Raw genomic sequence first — 21,461 nt, forward strand, 5'->3', positions numbered from 1 at the left:
TTCGCCCTCAGCCTGGTAACACACACACACAGCTCTACTCAACTTCGCCCTCAGCCTGGTAACACACACACATAGCTCTACTCAACTTCACCCTCAGCCTGGTAACACACACACAGCTCTACTCAACTTCGCCCTCAGCCTGGTAACACACACACATAGCTCTACTCAACTTCGCCCTCAGCCTGGTAACACACACACACAGCTCTACTCAACTCTCGCCCTCAGCCTGGTAACACACACACACATAGCTCTACTCGACTTCGCCCTCAGCCTGGTAACACACACACACACAGCTCTACTCAACTTCGCCCTCAGCCTGGTAACACACACACATAGCTCTACTCGACTTCGCCCTCAGCCTGGTAACACACACACACACAGCTCTACTCAACTTCGCCCTCAGCCTGGTAACACACACACACAGCTCTACTCAACTTCGCCCTCAGCCTGGTAACACACACACACACACACACACAGCTCTAATCAACTTCGCCCTCAGCCTGGTAACACACACACACACAGCTCTACTCAAATTCGCCCTGAGCCTGGTAACACACACACACACACACACACACACACACACACACACACACACACACACAGAGCTCTACTCAACTTCGCCCTGAGCCTGGTAACACACACACACACACAGCTCTACTCAACTTCTCCCTGAGCCTGGTAACACACTCACACACAGCTCTATTCAACTTCGCCCTCAGCCTGGTAACACACACAGCTCTACTCAACTTCGCCCTCAGCCTGGTAACACACACACACAGCTCTACTCAACTTCACCCTCAGCCTGGTAACATACACACACAGCTCTACTTAACTTCGCCCTCAGCCTGGTAACACACACACACACAGCTCTACTCAACCCTCGCCCTCAGCCTGGTAACATACACACACAGCTCTACTCAACCTCGCCCTCAGCCTGGTAACACACACACACACACACACACACACACACACACACACACACACACACACACACACACACACACACACACACACACACACACACACACACAGCTCTACTCAACTTCGCCCTCAGCCTGGTAACACACACACACAGCTCTACTCAACCTCGCCCTCAGCCTGGTAACACACACACACACAGCTCTACTCAACTTCACCCTCAGCCTGGTAACACACACACACACAGCTCTACTCAACTTCACCCTCAGCCTGGTAACACACACACACACACACACAGCTCTACTCAACTTCGCCCTCAGCCTGGTAACACACACACACAGCTCTACTCAACTTCGCCCTCAGCCTGGTAACACACACACACACACACACACACACACACACACACACACACACACACACACACACACACACACACACACACACACACACACACACACAGCTCTACTCAACTTCTCCCTGAGCCTGGTAACACACTCACACACAGCTCTATTCAACTTCGCCCTCAGCCTGGTAACACACACAGCTCTACTCAACTTCGCCCTCAGCCTGGTAACACACACACACAGCTCTACTCAACTTCACCCTCAGCCTGGTAACATACACACACAGCTCTACTCAACCTCGCCCTCAGCCTGGTAACACACACACACACACACAGCTCTACTCAACTTCGCCCTCAGCCTGGTAACACACACACACAGCTCTACTCAACCTCGCCCTCAGCCTGGTAACACACACACACACAGCTCTACTCAACTTCACCCTCAGCCTGGTAACACACACACACACAGCTCTACTCAACTTCACCCTCAGCCTGGTAACACACACACACACACACACAGCTCTACTCAACTTCACCCTCAGCCTGGTAACACACACACACAGCTCTACTCAACTTCGCCCTCAGCCTGGTAACACACACACACACACACACACACACACACACACACACACACACACAGCTCTACTCAACCTCGCCCTCAGCCTGATAACACACACACACAGCTCTACTCAAATTCGCCCTGAGCCTGGTAACACACACACACACACACAGCTCTTCTCAACTTCGCCCTGAGCCTGGTAACACACACACACACACAGCTCTACTCAACTTCTCCCTGAGCCTGGTAACACACTCACACACAGCTCTATTCAACTTCGCCCTCAGCCTGGTAACACACACAGCTCTACTCAACTTCGCCCTCAGCCTGGTAACACACACACACAGCTCTACTCAACTTCACCCTCAGCCTGGTAACATACACACACAGCTCTACTCAACTTCGCCCTCAGCCTGGTAACACACACACACACAGCTCTACTCAACCCTCGCCCTCAGCCTGGTAACATACACACACAGCTCTACTCAACTTCGCCCTCAGCCTGGTAACACACACACACACACACACACACACACACACACACACACACACACACACACACACACACACACAGCTCTACTCAACTTCGCCCTCAGCCTGGTAACACACACACACAGCTCTACTCAACTTCGCCCTGAGCCTGGTAACACACACACACACACACAGCTCTACTCAACTTCGCCCTGAGCCTGGTAACACACACACACACACACAGCTCTACTCAACTTCGCCCTCAGCCTGGTAACACACACACACACACAGCTCCACTCAACTTCGCCCTGAGCCTGGTAACACACACACAGCTCTATTTAACTTTCGCCCTCAGCCTGGTAACACACACACACACACACAGCTCTACTCAACTTCGCCCTCAGCCTGGTAACACACACACACAGCTCTACTCAACTTCGCCCTCAGCCTGGTAACACACACACACAGCTCTACTCAACTTCGCCCTCAGCCTGGTAACACACACACACACAGCTCTACTCAACTTCACCCTCAGCCTGGTAACACACACACACACAGCTCTACTCAACTTCACCCTCAGCCTGGTAACACACACACACACAGCTCTACTCAACTTCGCCCTCAGCCTGGTAACACACACACACACAGCTCTACTCAACTTCGCCCTCAGCCTGGTAACACACACACATAGCTCTACTCAACTTCACCCTCAGCCTGGTAACACACACACACACAGCTCTACTCAACTTCGCCCTCAGCCTGGTAACACACACACATAGCTCTACTCAACTTCGCCCTCAGCCTGGTAACACACACACACAGCTCTACTCAACTCTCGCCTTCAGCCTGGTAACACACACACACATAGCTCTACTCGACTTCGCCCTCAGCCTGGTAACACACACACACACAGCTCTACTCAACTTCGCCCTCAGCCTGGTAACACACACACACACAGCTCTACTCAACTTCACCCTCAGCCTGGTAACACACACACACACAGCTCTACTCAACTTCGCCCTCAGCCTGGTAACACACACACACAGCTCTACTCAACTTCGCCCTCAGCCTGGTAACACACACACACACACACACACACACACACACACACACACACACAGCTCTACTCATCTTCGCCCTCAGCCTGGTAACACACACAAAAAGCTCTACTCAAATTCGCCCTGAGCCTGGTAACACACACACACACACACAGCTCTACTCAACTTCGCCCTGAGCCTGGTAACACACACACACACACACACAGCTCTACTCAACTTCTCCCTGAGCCTGGTAACACACTCACACACAGCTCTATTCAACTTCGCCCTCAGCCTGGTAACGCACACAGCTCTACTCAACTTCGCCCTCAGCCTGGTAACACACACACACAGCTCTACTCAACTTCACCCTCAGCCTGGTAACATACACACACAGCTCTACTCAACTTCGCCCTCAGCCTGGTAACACACACACACACACAGCTCTACTCAACCCTCGCCCTCAGCCTGGTAACATACACACACAGCTCTACTCAACTTCGCCCTCAGCCTGGTAACACACACACACACACACACACACACACACACACACACACAGCTCTACTCAACTTCGCCCTCAGCCTGGTAACACACACACACAGCTCTACTCAACTTCGCCCTCAGCCTGGTAACACACACACACACAGCTCTACTCAACTTGACCCTCAGCCTGGTAACACACACACACACAGCTCTACTCAACTTCACCCTCAGCCTGGTAACACACACACACACAGCTCTACTCAAATTCGCCCTCAGCCTGGTAACACACACACACAGCTCTACTCAACTTCGCCCTCAGCCTGGTAACACACACACATAGCTCTACTCAACTTCACCCTCAGCCTGGTAACACACACACACACAGCTCTACTCAACTTCGCCCTCAGCCTGGTAACACACACACATAGCTCTACTCAACTTCGCCCTCAGCCTGGTAACACACACACACAGCTCTACTCAACTCTCGCCCTCAGCCTGGTAACACACACACACATAGCTCTACTCGACTTCGCCCTCAGCCTGGTAACACACACACACACACAGCTCTACTCAACTTCGCCCTCAGCCTGGTAACACACACACATAGCTCTACTCAACTTCGCCCTCAGCCTGGTAACACACACACACAGCTCTACTCAACTTCGCCCTCAGCCTGGTAACACACACACACACACACACACAGCTCTACTCAACTTTGCCCTCAGCCTGGTAACACACACACACACAGCTCTACTCAAATTCGCCCTGAGCCTGGTAACACACACACACACACACACACACACACACACACACACACACACAGCTCTACTCAACTTCGCCCTGAGCCTGGTAACACACACACACACACACAGCTCTACTCAACTTCTCCCTGAGCCTGGTAACACACTCACACACAGCTCTATTCAACTTCGCCCTCAGCCTGGTAACACACACAGCTCTACTCAACTTCGCCCTCAGCCTGGTAACACACACACACAGCTCTACTCAACTTCACCCTCAGCCTGGTAACATACACACACAGCTCTACTCAACTTCGCCCTGAGCCTGGTAACACACACACACACACAGCTCTACTCAACTTCGCCCTGAGCCTGGTAACACACACACACACACACACACAGCTCTACTCAACTTCGCCCTGAGCCTGGTAACACACACACACACACACAGCTCTACTCAACTTCGCCCTGAGCCTGGTAACACACACACACACACACAGCTCTACTCAACTTCGCCCTCAGCCTGGTAACACACACACACATACACACACACACACAGCTCTACTCAACTTCGCCCTCAGCCTGGTAAAACACACACAGCTCTATTCAACTTCGCCCTCAGCCTGGTAACACACACACACACAGCTATATTCAACTTCGCCCTCAGCCTGGTAACACACACACACACACAGCTCTATTCAACTTCGCCATCAGCCTGGTAACACACACACACACAGCTCTACTCAACTTCGCCCTCAGCCTGGTAACACACACACACACAGCTCTACTCAACTTCGCCCTCAGCCTGGTAACACACACACACAGCTCTACTCAACTTCGCCCTCAGCCTGGTAACACACACACACACAGCTCTACTCAAATTCACCCTCAGCCTGGTAACACACACACACACAGCTCTACTCAACTTCACCCTCAGCCTGGTAACACACACACACACAGCTCTACTCAACCTCGCCCTCAGCCTGGTAACACACACACACAGCTCTACTCAACTTCGCCCTCAGCCTGGTAACACACACACATAGCTCTACTCAACTTCACCCTCAGCCTGGTAACACACACACACACAGCTCTACTCAACTCGCCCTCAGCCTGGTAACACACACACATAGCTCTACTCAACTTCGCCCTCAGCCTGGTAACACACACACACACACATAGCTCTACTCAACTTCGCCCTCAGCCTGGTAACACACACACACACACACACACACACACACAACACACACACACACACACACACACACACACACACACACACACACACACACAGCTCTACTCAACTTCGCCCTCAGCCTGGTAACACACACACACAGCTCTACTCAACTTTGCCCTCAGCCTGGTAACACACACACACACAGCTCTACTCAACTTCACCCTCAGCCTGGTAACACACACACACACAGCTCTACTCAACTTCACCCTCAGCCTGGTAACACACACACACACACAGCTCTACTCAACTTCGCCCTCAGCCTGGTAACACACACACACAGCTCTACTCAACTTCGCCCTCAGCCTGGTAACACACACACATAGCTCTACTCAACTTCACCCTCAGCCTTGTAGCACACACACACAGCTCTACTCAACTTCGCCCTCAGCCTGGTAACACACACACACACAGCTCTACTCAACTTCGCCCTGAGCCTGGTAACACACACACACACACACAGCTCTACTCAACTTCGCCCTCAGCCTGGTAACACACACACACAGCTCCACTCAACTTCGCCCTGAGCCTGGTAACACACACACAGCTCTATTTAACTTTCGCCCTCAGCCTGGTAACACACACACACACACACAGCTCTACTCAACTTCGCCCTCAGCCTGGTAACACACACACACAGCTCTACTCAACTTCGCCCTCAGCCTGGTAACACACACACACAGCTCTACTCAACTTCGCCCTCAGCCTGGTAACACACACACACACAGCTCTACTCAACTTCACCCTCAGCCTGGTAACACACACACACACAGCTCTACTCAACTTCACCCTCAGCCTGGTAACACACACACACACAGCTCTACTCAACTTCGCCCTCAGCCTGGTAACACACACACACACAGCTCTACTCAACTTCGCCCTCAGCCTGGTAACACACACACATAGCTCTACTCAACTTCACCCTCAGCCTGGTAACACACACACACACAGCTCTACTCAACTTCGCCCTCAGCCTGGTAACACACACACATAGCTCTACTCAACTTCGCCCTCAGCCTGGTAACACACACACACAGCTCTACTCAACTCTCGCCTTCAGCCTGGTAACACACAGACACATAGCTCTACTCGACTTCGCCCTCAGCCTGGTAACACACACACACACACAGCTCTACTCAACTTCGCCCTCAGCCTGGTAACACACACACATAGCTCTACTCAACTTCGCCCTCAGCCTGGTAACACACACACACACAGCTCTACTCAACTTCGCCCTCAGCCTGGTAACACACACACACACACACACACACACACACACACACACACACACACACACAGCTCTACTCATCTTTGCCCTCAGCCTGGTAACACACACAAAAAGCTCTACTCAAATTCGCCCTGAGCCTGGTAACACACACACACACACACAGCTCTACTCAACTTCGCCCTGAGCCTGGTAACACACACACACACACAGCTCTACTCAACTTCTCCCTGAGCCTGGTAACACACTCACACACAGCTCTATTCAACTTCGCCCTCAGCCTGGTAACGCACACAGCTCTACTCAACTTCGCCCTCAGCCTGGTAACACACACACACAGCTCTACTCAACTTCACCCTCAGCCTGGTAACATACACACACAGCTCTACTCAACTTCGCCCTCAGCCTGGTAACACACACACACACACAGCTCTACTCAACCCTCGCCCTCAGCCTGGTAACATACACACACAGCTCTACTCAACTTCGCCCTCAGCCTGGTACACACACACACACACACACACACACACACACACACACACACACACACACAGCTCTACTCAACTTCGCCCTCAGCCTGGTAACACACACACACAGCTCTACTCAACTTCGCCCTCAGCCTGGTAACACACACACACACAGCTCTACTCAACTTGACCCTCAGCCTGGTAACACACACACACACAGCTCTACTCAACTTCACCCTCAGCCTGGTAACACACACACACACAGCTCTACTCAACTTCGCCCTCAGCCTGGTAACACACACACACAGCTCTACTCAACTTCGCCCTCAGCCTGGTAACACACACACATAGCTCTACTCAACTTCACCCTCAGCCTGGTAACACACACACACACAGCTCTACTCAACTTCGCCCTCAGCCTGGTAACACACACACATAGCTCTACTCAACTTCGCCCTCAGCCTGGTAACACACACACACAGCTCTACTCAACTCTCGCCCTCAGCCTGGTAACACACACACACATAGCTCTACTCGACTTCGCCCTCAGCCTGGTAACACACACACACACACACAGCTCTACTCAACTTCGCCCTCAGCCTGGTAACACACACACATAGCTCTACTCAACTTCGCCCTCAGCCTGGTAACACACACACACAGCTCTACTCAACTTCGCCCTCAGCCTGGTAACACACACACACAGCTCTACTCAACTTCACCCTCAGCCTGGTAACATACACACACAGCTCTACTCAACTTCGCCCTCAGCCTGGTAACACAAACACACACACAGCTCTACTCAACCCTCGCCCTCAGCCTGGTAACATACACACACAGCTCTACTCAACTTCGCCCTCAGCCTGGTAACACACACACACACACACACACAGCTCTACTCAACTTCGCCCTCAGCCTGGTAACACACACACACAGCTCTACTCAACTTCGCCCTGAGCCTGGTAACACACACACACACACAGCTCTACTCAACTTCGCCCTGAGCCTGGTAACACACACACACACACACAGCTCTACTCAACTTCGCCCTGAGCCTGGTAACACACACACACACACACAGCTCTACTCAACTTCGCCCTCAGCCTGGTAACACACACACACACAGCTCCACTCAACTTCGCCCTGAGCCTGGTAACACACACACAGCTCTATTTAACTTTCGCCCTCAGCCTGGTAACACACACACACACAGCTCTACTCAACTTCGCCCTCAGCCTGGTAATACACACACACAGCTCTACTCAACTTCGCCCTCAGCCTGGTAACACACACACACAGCTCTACTCAACTTCGCCCTCAGCCTGGTAACACACACACACATACACACACACACACAGCTCTACTCAACTTCGCCCTCAGCCTGGTAACATACACACACAGCTCTACTCAACTTCGCCCTCAGCCTGGTAAAACACACACAGCTCTATTCAACTTCGCCCTCAGCCTGGTAACACACACACACACAGCTATATTCAACTTCGCCCTCAGCCTGGTAACACACACACACACAGCTCTATTCAACTTCGCCATCAGCCTGGTAACACACACACACACAGCTCTACTCAACTTCGCCCTCAGCCTGGTAACACACACACACACAGCTCTATTCAACTTCGCCCTCAGCCTGGTAACACACACACACACAGCTCTACTCAACTTCGCCCTCAGCCTGGTAACACACACACATAGCTCTACTCAACTTCACCCTCAGCCTGGTAACACACACACACACAGCTCTACTCAACTCGCCCTCAGCCTGGTAACACACACACATAGCTCTACTCAACTTCGCCCTCAGCCTGGTAACACACACACACACACATAGCTCTACTCAACTTCGCCCTCAGCCTGGTACACACACACACACACACACACACCACACACACACACACACACACACACACACACACACACACACACACACACACACACACACACACACAGCTCTACTCAACTTCGCCCTCAGCCTGGTAACACACACACACAGCTCTACTCAACTTTGCCCTCAGCCTGGTAACACACACACACACAGCTCTACTCAACTTCACCCTCAGCCTGGTAACACACACACACACAGCTCTACTCAACTTCACCCTCAGCCTGGTAACACACACACACACAGCTCTACTCAACTTCGCCCTCAGCCTGGTAACACACACACACAGCTCTACTCAAATTCGCCCTGAGCCTGGTAACACACACACACAGCTCTACTCAACTTCGCCCTGAGCCTGGTAACACACACACACACAGCTCTACTCAACTTCTCCCTGAGCCTGGTAACACACTCACACACAGCTCTATTCAACTTCGCCCTCAGCCTGGTAACACACACAGCTCTACTCAACTTCGCCCTCAGCCTGGTAACACACACACACAGCTCTACTCAACTTCACCCTCAGCCTGGTAACATACACACACAGCTCTACTCAACTTCTCCCTGAGCCTGGTAACACACTCACACACAGCTCTATTCAACTTCGCCCTCAGCCTGGTAACACACACAGCTCTACTCAACTTCGCCCTCAGCCTGGTAACACACACACACAGCTCTACTCAACTTCACCCTCAGCCTGGTAACATACACACACAGCTCTACTCAAATTTCGCCCTCAGCCTGGTAACACACACACACACAGCTCTACTCAACCCTCGCCCTCAGCCTGGTAACATACACACACAGCTCTACTCAACTTCGCCCTCAGCCTGGTAACACACACACACACACACACACACACACACACAGCTCTACTCAACTTCGCCCTCAGCCTGGTAACACACACACACAGCTCTACTCAACTTCGCCCTGAGCCTGGTAACACACACACACACACAGCTCTACTCAACTTCGCCCTGAGCCTGGTAACACACACACACACACACACACCCAGCTCTACTCAACTTCGCCCTCAGCCTGGTAACACACACACACAGCTCTACTCAACTTCACCCTCAGCCTGGTAACACACACACACACAGCTCTACTCAACTTCACCCTCAGCCTGGTAACACACACACACACAGCTCTACTCAACCTCGCCCTCAGCCTGGAACACACACACACACAGCTCTACTCAACTTCGCCCCAGCCTGGTAACACACACACATAGCTCTACTCAACTTCACCCTCAGCCTGGTAACACACACACACAGCTCTACTCAACTCGCCCTCAGCCTGGTAACACACACACATAGCTCTACTCAACTTCGCCCTCAGCCTGGTAACACACACACACACACATAGCTCTACTCAACTTCGCCCTCAGCCTGGTAACACACACACACACAGCTCTATTCAACTTCGCCCTCAGCCTGGTAACACACACACACACAGCTCTACTCAACTTCGCCCTGAGCCTGGTAACACACACACACACACACACAGCTCTACTCAACTTCGCCCTGAGCCTGGTAACACACACACACACACAGCTCTACTCAACTTCGCCCTCAGCCTGGTAACACACACACACACACAGCTCCACTCAACTTCGCCCTGAGCCTGGTAACACACACACAGCTCTATTTAACTTTCGCCCTCAGACTGGTAACACACACACACACACAGCTCTACTCAACTTCGCCCTCAGCCTGGTAACACACACACACAGCTCTACTCAACTTCGCCCTCAGCCTGGTAACACACACACACACAGCTCTACTCAACCTTGCACTCAGCCTGGTAACATACACACACAGCTCTACTCAACTTCGCCCTCAGCCTGGTAACACACACACACACACACACACACACACACACACACACACACACACACACACACACACACACACACACACACACACACACACAGCTCTACTCAACTTCGCCCTCAGCCTGGTAACATACACACACAGCTCTACTCAACTTCGCCCTCAGCCTGGTAAAACACACACACACAGCTCTACTCAACTTCGCCCTCAGCCTGGTAACACACACACACACAGCTCTATTCAACTTCGCCCTCAGCCTGGTAACACACACACACAGCTCTATTCAACTTCGCCCTCAGCCTGGTAACACACACACACACAGCTCTCCTTAACTTCGCCCTCAGCCTGGTAACACACACACACAGCTCTACTCAACTTCGCCCTCAGCCTGGTAACACACACACACAGCTCTACTCAACTTCACCCTCAGCCTGGTAACACACACACACACAGCTCTACTCAACTTCACCCTCAGCCTGGTAACACACACACACACAGCTCTACTCAACTTCGCCCTCAGCCTGGTAACACACACACACAGCTCTACTCAACTTCGCCCTCAGCCTGGTAACACACACACATAGCTCTACTCAACTTCACCCTCAGCCTGGTAACACACACACACACAGCTCTACTCAACCTCGCCCTCAGCCTGGTAACACACACACACAGCTCTACTCAACTTCGCCCTCAGCCTGGTAACACACACACATAGCTCTACTCAACTTCACCCTCAGCCTGGTAACACACACACACACAGCTCTACTCAACTCGCCCTCAGCCTGGTAACACACACACATAGCTCTACTCAACTTCGCCCTCAGCCTGGTAACACACACACACACACATAGCTCTACTCAACTTCGCCCTCAGCCTGGTAACACACACACACAGCTCTACTCAACTTCGCCCTCAGCCTGGTAACACACACACACACAGCTCTACTCAACTTCGCCCTGAGCCTGGTAACACACACACACACACAGCTCTACTCAACTTCGCCCTGAGCCTTTTAACACACACACACACACAGCTCTACTCAACTTCGCCGTCAGCCTGGTAACACACACACACACACAGCTCCACTCAAGTTCGCCCTGAGCCTGGTAACACACACACAGCTCTATTTAACTTTCGCCCTCAGCCTGGTAACACACACACACACACAGCTCTACTCAACTTCGCCCTCAGCCTGGTAACACACACACACAGCTCTACTCAACTTCGCCCTCAGCCTGGTAACACACACACACAGCTCTACTCAACCTTGCACTCAGCCTGGTAACATACACACACAGCTCTACTCAACTTCGCCCTCAGCCTGGTAACACACACACACACACACACACACACACACACACACACACACAGCTCTACTCAACTTCGCCCTCAGCCTGGTAACATACACACACAGCTCTACTCAACTTCGCCCTCAGCCTGGTAAAACACACACACACAGCTCTACTTAACTTCGCCCTCAGCCTGGTAACACACACACACAGCTCTATTCAACTTCGCCCTCAGCCTGGTAACACACACACACAGCTCTATTCAACTTCGCCCTCAGCCTGGTAACACACACACACACAGCTCTACTTAACTTCGCCCTCAGCCTGGTAACACACACACACAGCTCTACTCAACTTCGCCCTCAGCCTGGTAACACACACACACACAGCTCTACTCAACTTCACCCTCAGCCTGGTAACACACACACACACAGCTCTACTCAACTTCACCCTCAGCCTGGTAACACACACACACAGCTCTACTCAACTTCGCCCTCAGCCTGGTAACACACACACACAGCTCTACTCAACTTCGCCCTCAGCCTGGTAACACACACACATAGCTCTACTCAACTTCACCCTCAGCCTGGTAACACACACACACACAGCTCTACTCAACTTCGCCCTCAGCCTGGTAACACACACACATAGCTCTACTCAACTTCGCCCTCAGCCTGGTAACACACACACACAGCTCTACTCAACTCTCGCCCTCAGCCTGGTAACACACACACACACACACACACACACACACACACACACACACACACAGCTCTACTCAACTTCGCCCTCAGCCTGGTAACACACACACACAGCTCTACTCAACTTCGCCCTGAGCCTGGTAACACACACACACACACAGCTCTACTAAACTTCGCCCTCAGCCTGGTAACACACATACACACACACACACAGCTCTACTCAACTTCGCCCTAAGCCTGGTAACATACACACACAGCTCTACTCAACTTCGCCCTCAGCCTGGTAAAACACACACAGCTCTATTCAACCTCGCCCTCAGCCTGGTAACACACACACACACACAGCTCTATTCAACTTCGCCCTCAGCCTGGTAACACACACACACACAGCTCTATTCAACTTCGCCCTCAGCCTGGTAACACACACACACACAGCTCTACTCAACTTCGCCCTCAGCCTGGTAACACACACACACACAGCTCTATTCAACTTCGCCCTCACCCTGGTAACACACACACACACAGCTCTACTCAACTTCGCCCTCAGCCTGATAACACACACACACAGCTCTACTCAACTTCGCCCTCAGCCTGGTAACACACACACACAGCTCTACTCAACTTCACCCTCAGCCTGGTAACACACACACACACAGCTCTACTCAACTTCACCCTCAGCCTGGTAACACACACACACACACAGCTCTACTCAACCTCGCCCTCAGCCTGGTAACACACACACACAGCTCTACTCAACTTCGCCCTCAGCCTGGTAACACACACACATAGCTCTACTCAACTTCACCCTCAGCCTGGTAACACACACACACACAGCTCTACTCAACTCGCCCTCAGCCTGGTAACACACACACATAGCTCTACTCAACTTCGCCCTCAGCCTGGTAACACACACACACACACATAGCTCTACTCAACTTCGCCCTCAGCCTGGTAACACACACACACACAGCTCTACTCAACTTCGCCCTCAGCCTGGTAACACACACACACACAGCTCTACTCAACTTCGCCCTGAGCCTGGTAACACACACACACACACAGCTCTACTCAACTTCGCCCTGAGCCTGGTAACACACACACACACACAGCTCTACTCAACTTCTCCCTCAGCCTGGTAACACACACACACACACAGCTCCACTCAACTTCGCCCTGAGCCTGGTAACACACACACAGCTCTATTTAACTTTCGCCCTCAGCCTGGTAACACTCACACAGCTCTACTCAACTTCGCCCTCAGCCTGGTAACACACACACACAGCTCTACTCAACTTCGCCCTCAGCCTGGTAACACACACACACAGCTCTACTCAACTTCGCCCTCAGCCTGGTAACACACACACACATACACACACACAGCTCTACTCAACTTCGCCCTCAGCCTGGTAACATACACACACAGCTCTACTCAACTTCGCCCTCAGCCTGGTAAAACACACACACACAGCTCTACTCAACTTCACCCTCAGCCTGGTAACACACACACACACAGCTCTACTCAACTTCACCCTCAGCCTGGTAACACACACACACACAGCTCTACTCAACCTCGCCCTCAGCCTGGTAACACACACACACAGCTCTACTCAACTTCGCCCTCAGCCTGGTAACACACACACATAGCTCTACTCAACTTCACCCTCAGCCTGGTAACACACACACACACAGCTCTACTCAACTCGCCCTCAGCCTGGTAACACACACACACACACATAGCTCTACTCAACTTCGCCCTCAGCCTGGTAACACACACACACACACACACACACACACACACACACACACACACACACACACACACACACACACACACACACACACACACACACACACACACACACACACACACACACACACACAGCTCTACTCAACTTCGCCCTCAGCCTGGTAACACACACACACAGCTCTACTCAACTTCGCCCTCAGCCTGGTAACACACACACACACACAGCTCTACTCAACTTCGCCCTCAGCCTGGTAACACACACACACAGCTCTACTCAACTTCGCCCTCAGCCTGGTAACACACACACACACAGCTCTACTCAACTTCACCCTCAGCCTGGTAACACACACACACACAGCTCTACTCAACTTCACCCTCAGCCTGGTAACACACACACACACACAGCTCTACTCAACTTCGCCCTCAGCATGGTAACACACACACACAGCTCTACTCAACTTCGCCCTCAGCCTGGTAACACACACACATAGCTCTACTCAACTTCACCCTCAGCCTGGTAACACACACACACACAGCTCTACTCAACTTCGCCCTCAGCCTGGTAACACACACACATAGCTCTACTCAACTTCGCCCTCAGCCTGGTAACACACACACACAGCTCTACTCAACTCTCGCCCTCAGCCTGGTAACACACACACACACACACACACACAGCTCTACTCAACTTCGCCCTGAGCCTGGTAACACACACACACACACAGCTCTACTCAACTTCGCGTTGAGCCTGGTAACACACACACACACACAGCTCTACTCAACTTCGCCCTCAGCCTGGTAACACACACACACACACAGCTCCACTCAACTTCGCCCTGAGCCTGGTAACACACACACAGCTCTATTTAACTTTCGCCCTCAGCCTGGTAACACACACACACACAGCTCTACTCAACTTCGCCCTCAGCCTGGTAACACACACACACAGCTCTACTCAACTTCGCCCTCAGCCTGGTAACACACACACACAGCTCTACTCAACTTCGCCCTCAGCCTGGTAACACACACACACACACACACACACACACACACACACACACACACACACACACACACACACACACACACACACACACACACACACACACACACACACACACACACACAGAGCTCTACTCAACTTCGCCCTCAGCCTGGTAACACACACACACAGCTCTACTCAACTTCGCCCTCAGCCTGGTAACACACACACACACAGCTCTACTCAACTTCACCCTCAGCCTGGTAACACACACACACACACACCACACACCACACACACACACACACACACACACACACACAGCTCTACTCAACTTCGCCCTCAGCCTGGTAACATACACACACAGCTCTACTCAACTTCGCCCTCAGCCTGGTAAAACACACACACACACAGCTCTACTCAACTTCGCCCTCAGCCTGGTAACACACACACACAGCTCTACTCAACTTCACCCTCAGCCTGGTAACACACACACACACAGCTCTACTCAACCTCACCCTCAGCCTGGTAACCCACACACACACAGCTCTACTCAACTTCACCCTCAGCCTGGTAACACACACACACACAGCTCTACTCAACTTCGCCCTCAGCCTGGTAACACACACACACAGCTCTACTCAACTTCGCCCTCAGCCTGGTAAAACACACACACACAGCTCTACTCAACTTCACCCTCAGCCTGGTAACACACACACACACAGCTCTACTCAACTTCACCCTCAGCCTGGTAACACACACACACACAGCTCTACTCAACTTCGCCTTCAGCCTGGTAACACACACACACAGCTCTACTCAACTTCGCCCTCAGCCTGGTAACACACACACACAGCTCTACTCAACTTCACCCTCAGCCTGGTAACACACACACACACACAGCTCTACTCAACTTCGCCCTCAGCCTGGTAACACACACACACAGCTCTACTCAACTTCACCCTCAGCCTGGTAACACACACACACACAGCTCTACTCAACTTCACCCTCAGCCTGGTAACCCACACACACACAGCTCTACTCAACTTCACCCTCAGCCTGGTAACACACACACACACAGCTCTACTCAACTTCGCCCTCAGCCTGGTAACACACACACACAGCTCTACTCAACTTCGCCCTCAGCCTGGTAAAACACACACACACAGCTCTACTCAACTTCGCCCTCAGCCTGGTAACACACACACACAGCTCTACTCAACTTCACCCTCAGCCTGGTAACACACACACACACAGCTCTACTCAACTTCGCCCTCAGCCTGGTAACACACACACACACAGCTCTACTCAACTTCACCCTCAGCCTGGTAACCCACACACACACAGCTCTACTCAACTTCACCCTCAGCCTGGTAACACACACACACACAGCTCTACTCAACTTCGCCCTCAGCCTGGTAACACACACACACAGCTCTACTCAACTTCGCCCTCAGCCTGGTAAAACACACACACACAGCTCTACTCAACTTCGCCCTCAGCCTGGTAACACACACACACAGCTCTACTCAACTTCACCCTCAGCCTGGTAACACACACACACACAGCTCTACTCAACTTCACCCTCAGCCTGGTAACACACACACACACAGCTCTACTCAACTTCGCCCTCAGCCTGGTAACACACACACATCGCTCTACTCAACTTCGCCCTCAGCCTGGTAACACACACACACACAGCTCTACTCAAGTCTCGCCCTCAGCCTGGTAACACACACACACATAGCTCTCTCTGTGTGCCTCCTCCTTCATACCTTAATATTTACACTGTTGAGTGTGTGTCTGTGTGTGTGTGTGTGTCTGTGTGTGTGTGTGTCTGTGTGTGTGTGTGTGTAGGTGATATTCCTGACCACGTTGTTCTATCTGCTGAGTTCCAGTGGAGAGTACTACGAGCCTGTCAAATGGGTGATCAGCCTCACTCCTCTGTCCCAGCCCGGACCATCCTCTAACATCATAGGACATTCTGTAGAGGAGGCCATCAGGTACACACACTCACACACACACACACAGCACACAGCACACACATAAACACACACACATGGTCTTGTACAGCTAACCTTGTTGGAACACAATTCAGTCCCATTCTAAATCTTATTTTCCCTAACCCGTACACTTACCCTAACCCATACACTTACCCTAACCGTAACTATAACCCTACAATTAAACCAAAAACCTAACCTGAACGCTAAACCTAACCCTAGCTCCTAAACTTAACCCTAGCTCTTAAACCTAACCCTAGCTCTTAAACCTAACCCTAGCTCCTAAACCTAACCCTAGCTCCTAAACCTAACCCTAGCTCTTAAACCTAACCCTAGCTCCTAAACCTAACCCTAGCTCCTAAACCTAACCCTAGCTCCTAAACCTAACCCTAGCTCTTAAACCTAACCCTAGCTCTTAAACCTAACCCTAGCTCCTAAACCTAAACCTAACCCTAGCTCTTAAACCTAACCCTAGCTCATAAACCTAAACCTAACCCTAGCTCCTAAACCTAACCCTAGCTCCTAAACCTAACCCTAGCTCCTAAACCTAACCCTAGCTCCTAAACCTAACCCTAGCTCCTAAACCTAACCCTAGCTCTTAAACCTAACCCTAGCTCCTAAACCTAACCCTAGCTCCTAAACCTAACCCTAGCTCTTAAACCTAACCCTAGCTCCTAAACCTAGCTCCTAAACCTAACCCTAGCTCTTAAACCTAACCCTAGCTCCTAAACCTAAACCTAGCTCTTAAACCTAAACCTAAACCTAGCTCCTAAACCTAAACTTCTGGTCCCCACAAGAATATTTAAACACGTCCACACACACACTGCACACGTTTGACATTTGAAATGTTAAAACATATATTTGTTTAATTGTGTGTGTTTTAGAGGGGTGTTTGATGCCTCTCTGAAGATGGCAGGGTTCTATGGTCTCTACACCTGGCTGACACACACCATCTTCGGCATCCACATCGTCTTCATCCCCTCTGGTGAGTGTGTTCAAAACTGACTGATCATATAGAACACCTTAACTTGCTGATGTTTGACTGACTAGCCTGGAGATGAGGAAAACCCTACTTGTGTCCAGACTATTAGGTGAAGAACTTGTATAACAGGACTGTTCTATTCCAGTCTTCTGTCTTACTATTGTCCTCTTCCCTCGCCCCCTTCAGCCCTGGCAGCTATCCTGGGTGCGGTGCCGTTCCTGGGGACGTACTGGGCAGCGCTGCCCGCTGTGTGTGACCTGTGGCTGGCCCAGGGAGAGGGGGTCAAAGCCTTGCTACTGCTACTCTTCCATCTGCTGCCCACCTACTTCGTAGACACAGCCATCTACTCCGATATATCAGGGTACGAGAGCGTGTGTGTGTGTGTGTGTGTGTGTGTGTGTGTGTGTGGGTGTGTGTGTACGTGTTTGTGCATATTCACTGTTTATGAGATCAGTGTGTAAGAGAGAGAAATCTAATCTGTTATGATATTAAAGTAAGTGTGTGTTGATATCTGTCGTCCCCTCCACAGTGGTGGTCACCCGTATCTGACTGGTCTAGCAGTGGCAGGAGGAGCATACTATCTGGGTCTGGAGGGGGCGATCATCGGTCCTATCCTGCTCTGTATCCTGGTGGTAGCCTCCAACATCTACAGTGCCATGCTGATGAGTCCCAACTCTGCCCAGCCCACCCCTGTACAGTCTACCTGGCCACTACACCCTGCCAGGTCCTTCATGGACACCACTCCCTCGGTGCTGAAGAGGATGAGCGAGTGAGAGGTGGAGTATCTCCTGGTTTCTCATTGGCTGGGTGCCTGTCCCTTGGCTTCTTATAGGCTGATTACCTGGGAGAAGCACCCTTTCCTCCCTCGTGCTCCTCCCGAGCTCTACGGGGTCTCCCAGGCGGAGTGGCAGGGTGTGAGGGGAGGTTACCCACGATGCCATCAGCCTGATAAAGCTACTTTTCAGACCATGGAGGAGAGACCCTCCCCTCCCCCAACACATATAAGACCATAGAAAATATTTACATTACAAATCAAATCAATGGTCCACAACATGTATACTGGGCACACCATATTTAATATTGAATGTATGATACCATATTTAATATTGAATGTATGATACCATATTTAATATTGAATGTATGATACCATATTTAATATTGAATGTATGATACCATATTTAATATTGAATGTATGATACCATATTTAATATTGAATGTTTGATACCATATTTAATATTGAATGTTTAATTGATGCTTATCACATCTCGCTGAATGCGGTGCCTCTTTCAGTGTTCCACACATTCAGCAATGGTAAAGTTTATTGTGCCGCAATAAGGGATGGAACGTGGATTTTAGAACATGGGTCTGTTCTACCCATTCTATGTACACGTATAAGACCCCCCAGTACCAAATCTACACACCTGCCTAAAGTGGGATGTAACTTACTCCCCCCTCCCCCAGTCCTTCTGCCCCCTCTACCTGGCACTTTTGTGAAGGTTAAAGTTCAGAATGGGTCGCACGTTGTAAGCTGCAATGGAACACTGAGTCAATGAACTAACCCTGGTCCTGGAGAGCTACTGGATGGGCAGGGTTTAGTTCCAGCCCAGCATTAACACATCTGATTTAAGTAATGAAGGATTTAATAAGGGGACTAGAGCCTGTACACACTGGTGCCCTCCAGATGCCACCAAAATTAACATTTAGCGCTTTTGGTTTTTATCATCTTTACTGTTATCATTAATATAATACTGTTTTATTATCTCTATGGTTACATGTTGTATGATGCATTGTCATGCTTGGGAGTTCTCTTGGCGTGGCGATGAGTACTGTATGCAGGCACTTCCTGTGCTGAGAGGTGGAACTTCCTGTGTTGATGTTTTTACATTTAAAAACAGATTAGTTTTCAGCTCAAGTTTATGTTTTGCTCTCTAACACACACACACACACGGTTGATGTCAGTGCTGCTGTAAGGTGAATGTAATCTAAAGGCGCTGTAGTTGTTACATATCACGGTAATAAGGCAGTGGGTCCTGGCCTGTACTAACTACATCCTATTATAATCTATCACATACCCCAGATTACACACACACACACACACACACACACACACACACACACACACACACACACACACACACACACACACACACACACACACACACACACACACACACACACACACACACACACACACACACACACACACACACACACACACACACACACACTCCACAATTATGGGAGAAGGATGAACTTTCACATTATAAATGTAACTGTTTACACCAAATGAACGATGTACAGGTATGTATTCTGATTGAGTACTCTGTATGTGAAGCACGACATCATCTTATGTGGCCAAAGCGTTAGCTGTCTGAGGTTGGGAGGACTGGTTATTTATCCTCAGACGATTGGAGTCCTACTGTTGGCTCACTTCCCTCACCTCACACTGACGTCACCTGACTCTGGAACACACTGTTGCTGTGTTTTCTACTGGAAATGCACTGAGACAATAAACATGACTGTTTGAACTAAGATGGCGTCCTCCTGGTGT

The 21,461-nt window shown here is 50.9% G+C and overlaps 1 protein-coding gene across 2 annotated transcripts in view; it reads left to right on the forward strand.

Annotated features, from left to right (window-relative positions):
- The window catches only part of LOC106606105 (transmembrane protein 245), a 53,765-nt gene extending 32,323 nt beyond the window's left edge, over window positions 1–21,442 (forward strand). For both annotated transcript variants that reach the window (XM_082975633.1, XM_082975634.1), the window contains 4 exons: window positions 17,786–17,931; window positions 18,813–18,913; window positions 19,097–19,271; window positions 19,440–21,442. In XM_082975633.1, the coding sequence (XP_082831759.1) occupies window positions 17,786–17,931; window positions 18,813–18,913; window positions 19,097–19,271; window positions 19,440–19,683 (666 nt within the window). In that variant the 3' untranslated portion in view covers window positions 19,684–21,442. The remainder of the gene's footprint in view (window positions 1–17,785; window positions 17,932–18,812; window positions 18,914–19,096; window positions 19,272–19,439) is intronic.
- Window positions 21,443–21,461: the final 19 nt, after the last annotated feature.

This window comes from Salmo salar, chromosome 05, assembly GCF_965601325.2.
Source record: "Salmo salar chromosome 05, fSalSal1, whole genome shotgun sequence".
Classification (NCBI taxonomy): domain Eukaryota; kingdom Metazoa; phylum Chordata; class Actinopteri; order Salmoniformes; family Salmonidae; genus Salmo; species Salmo salar.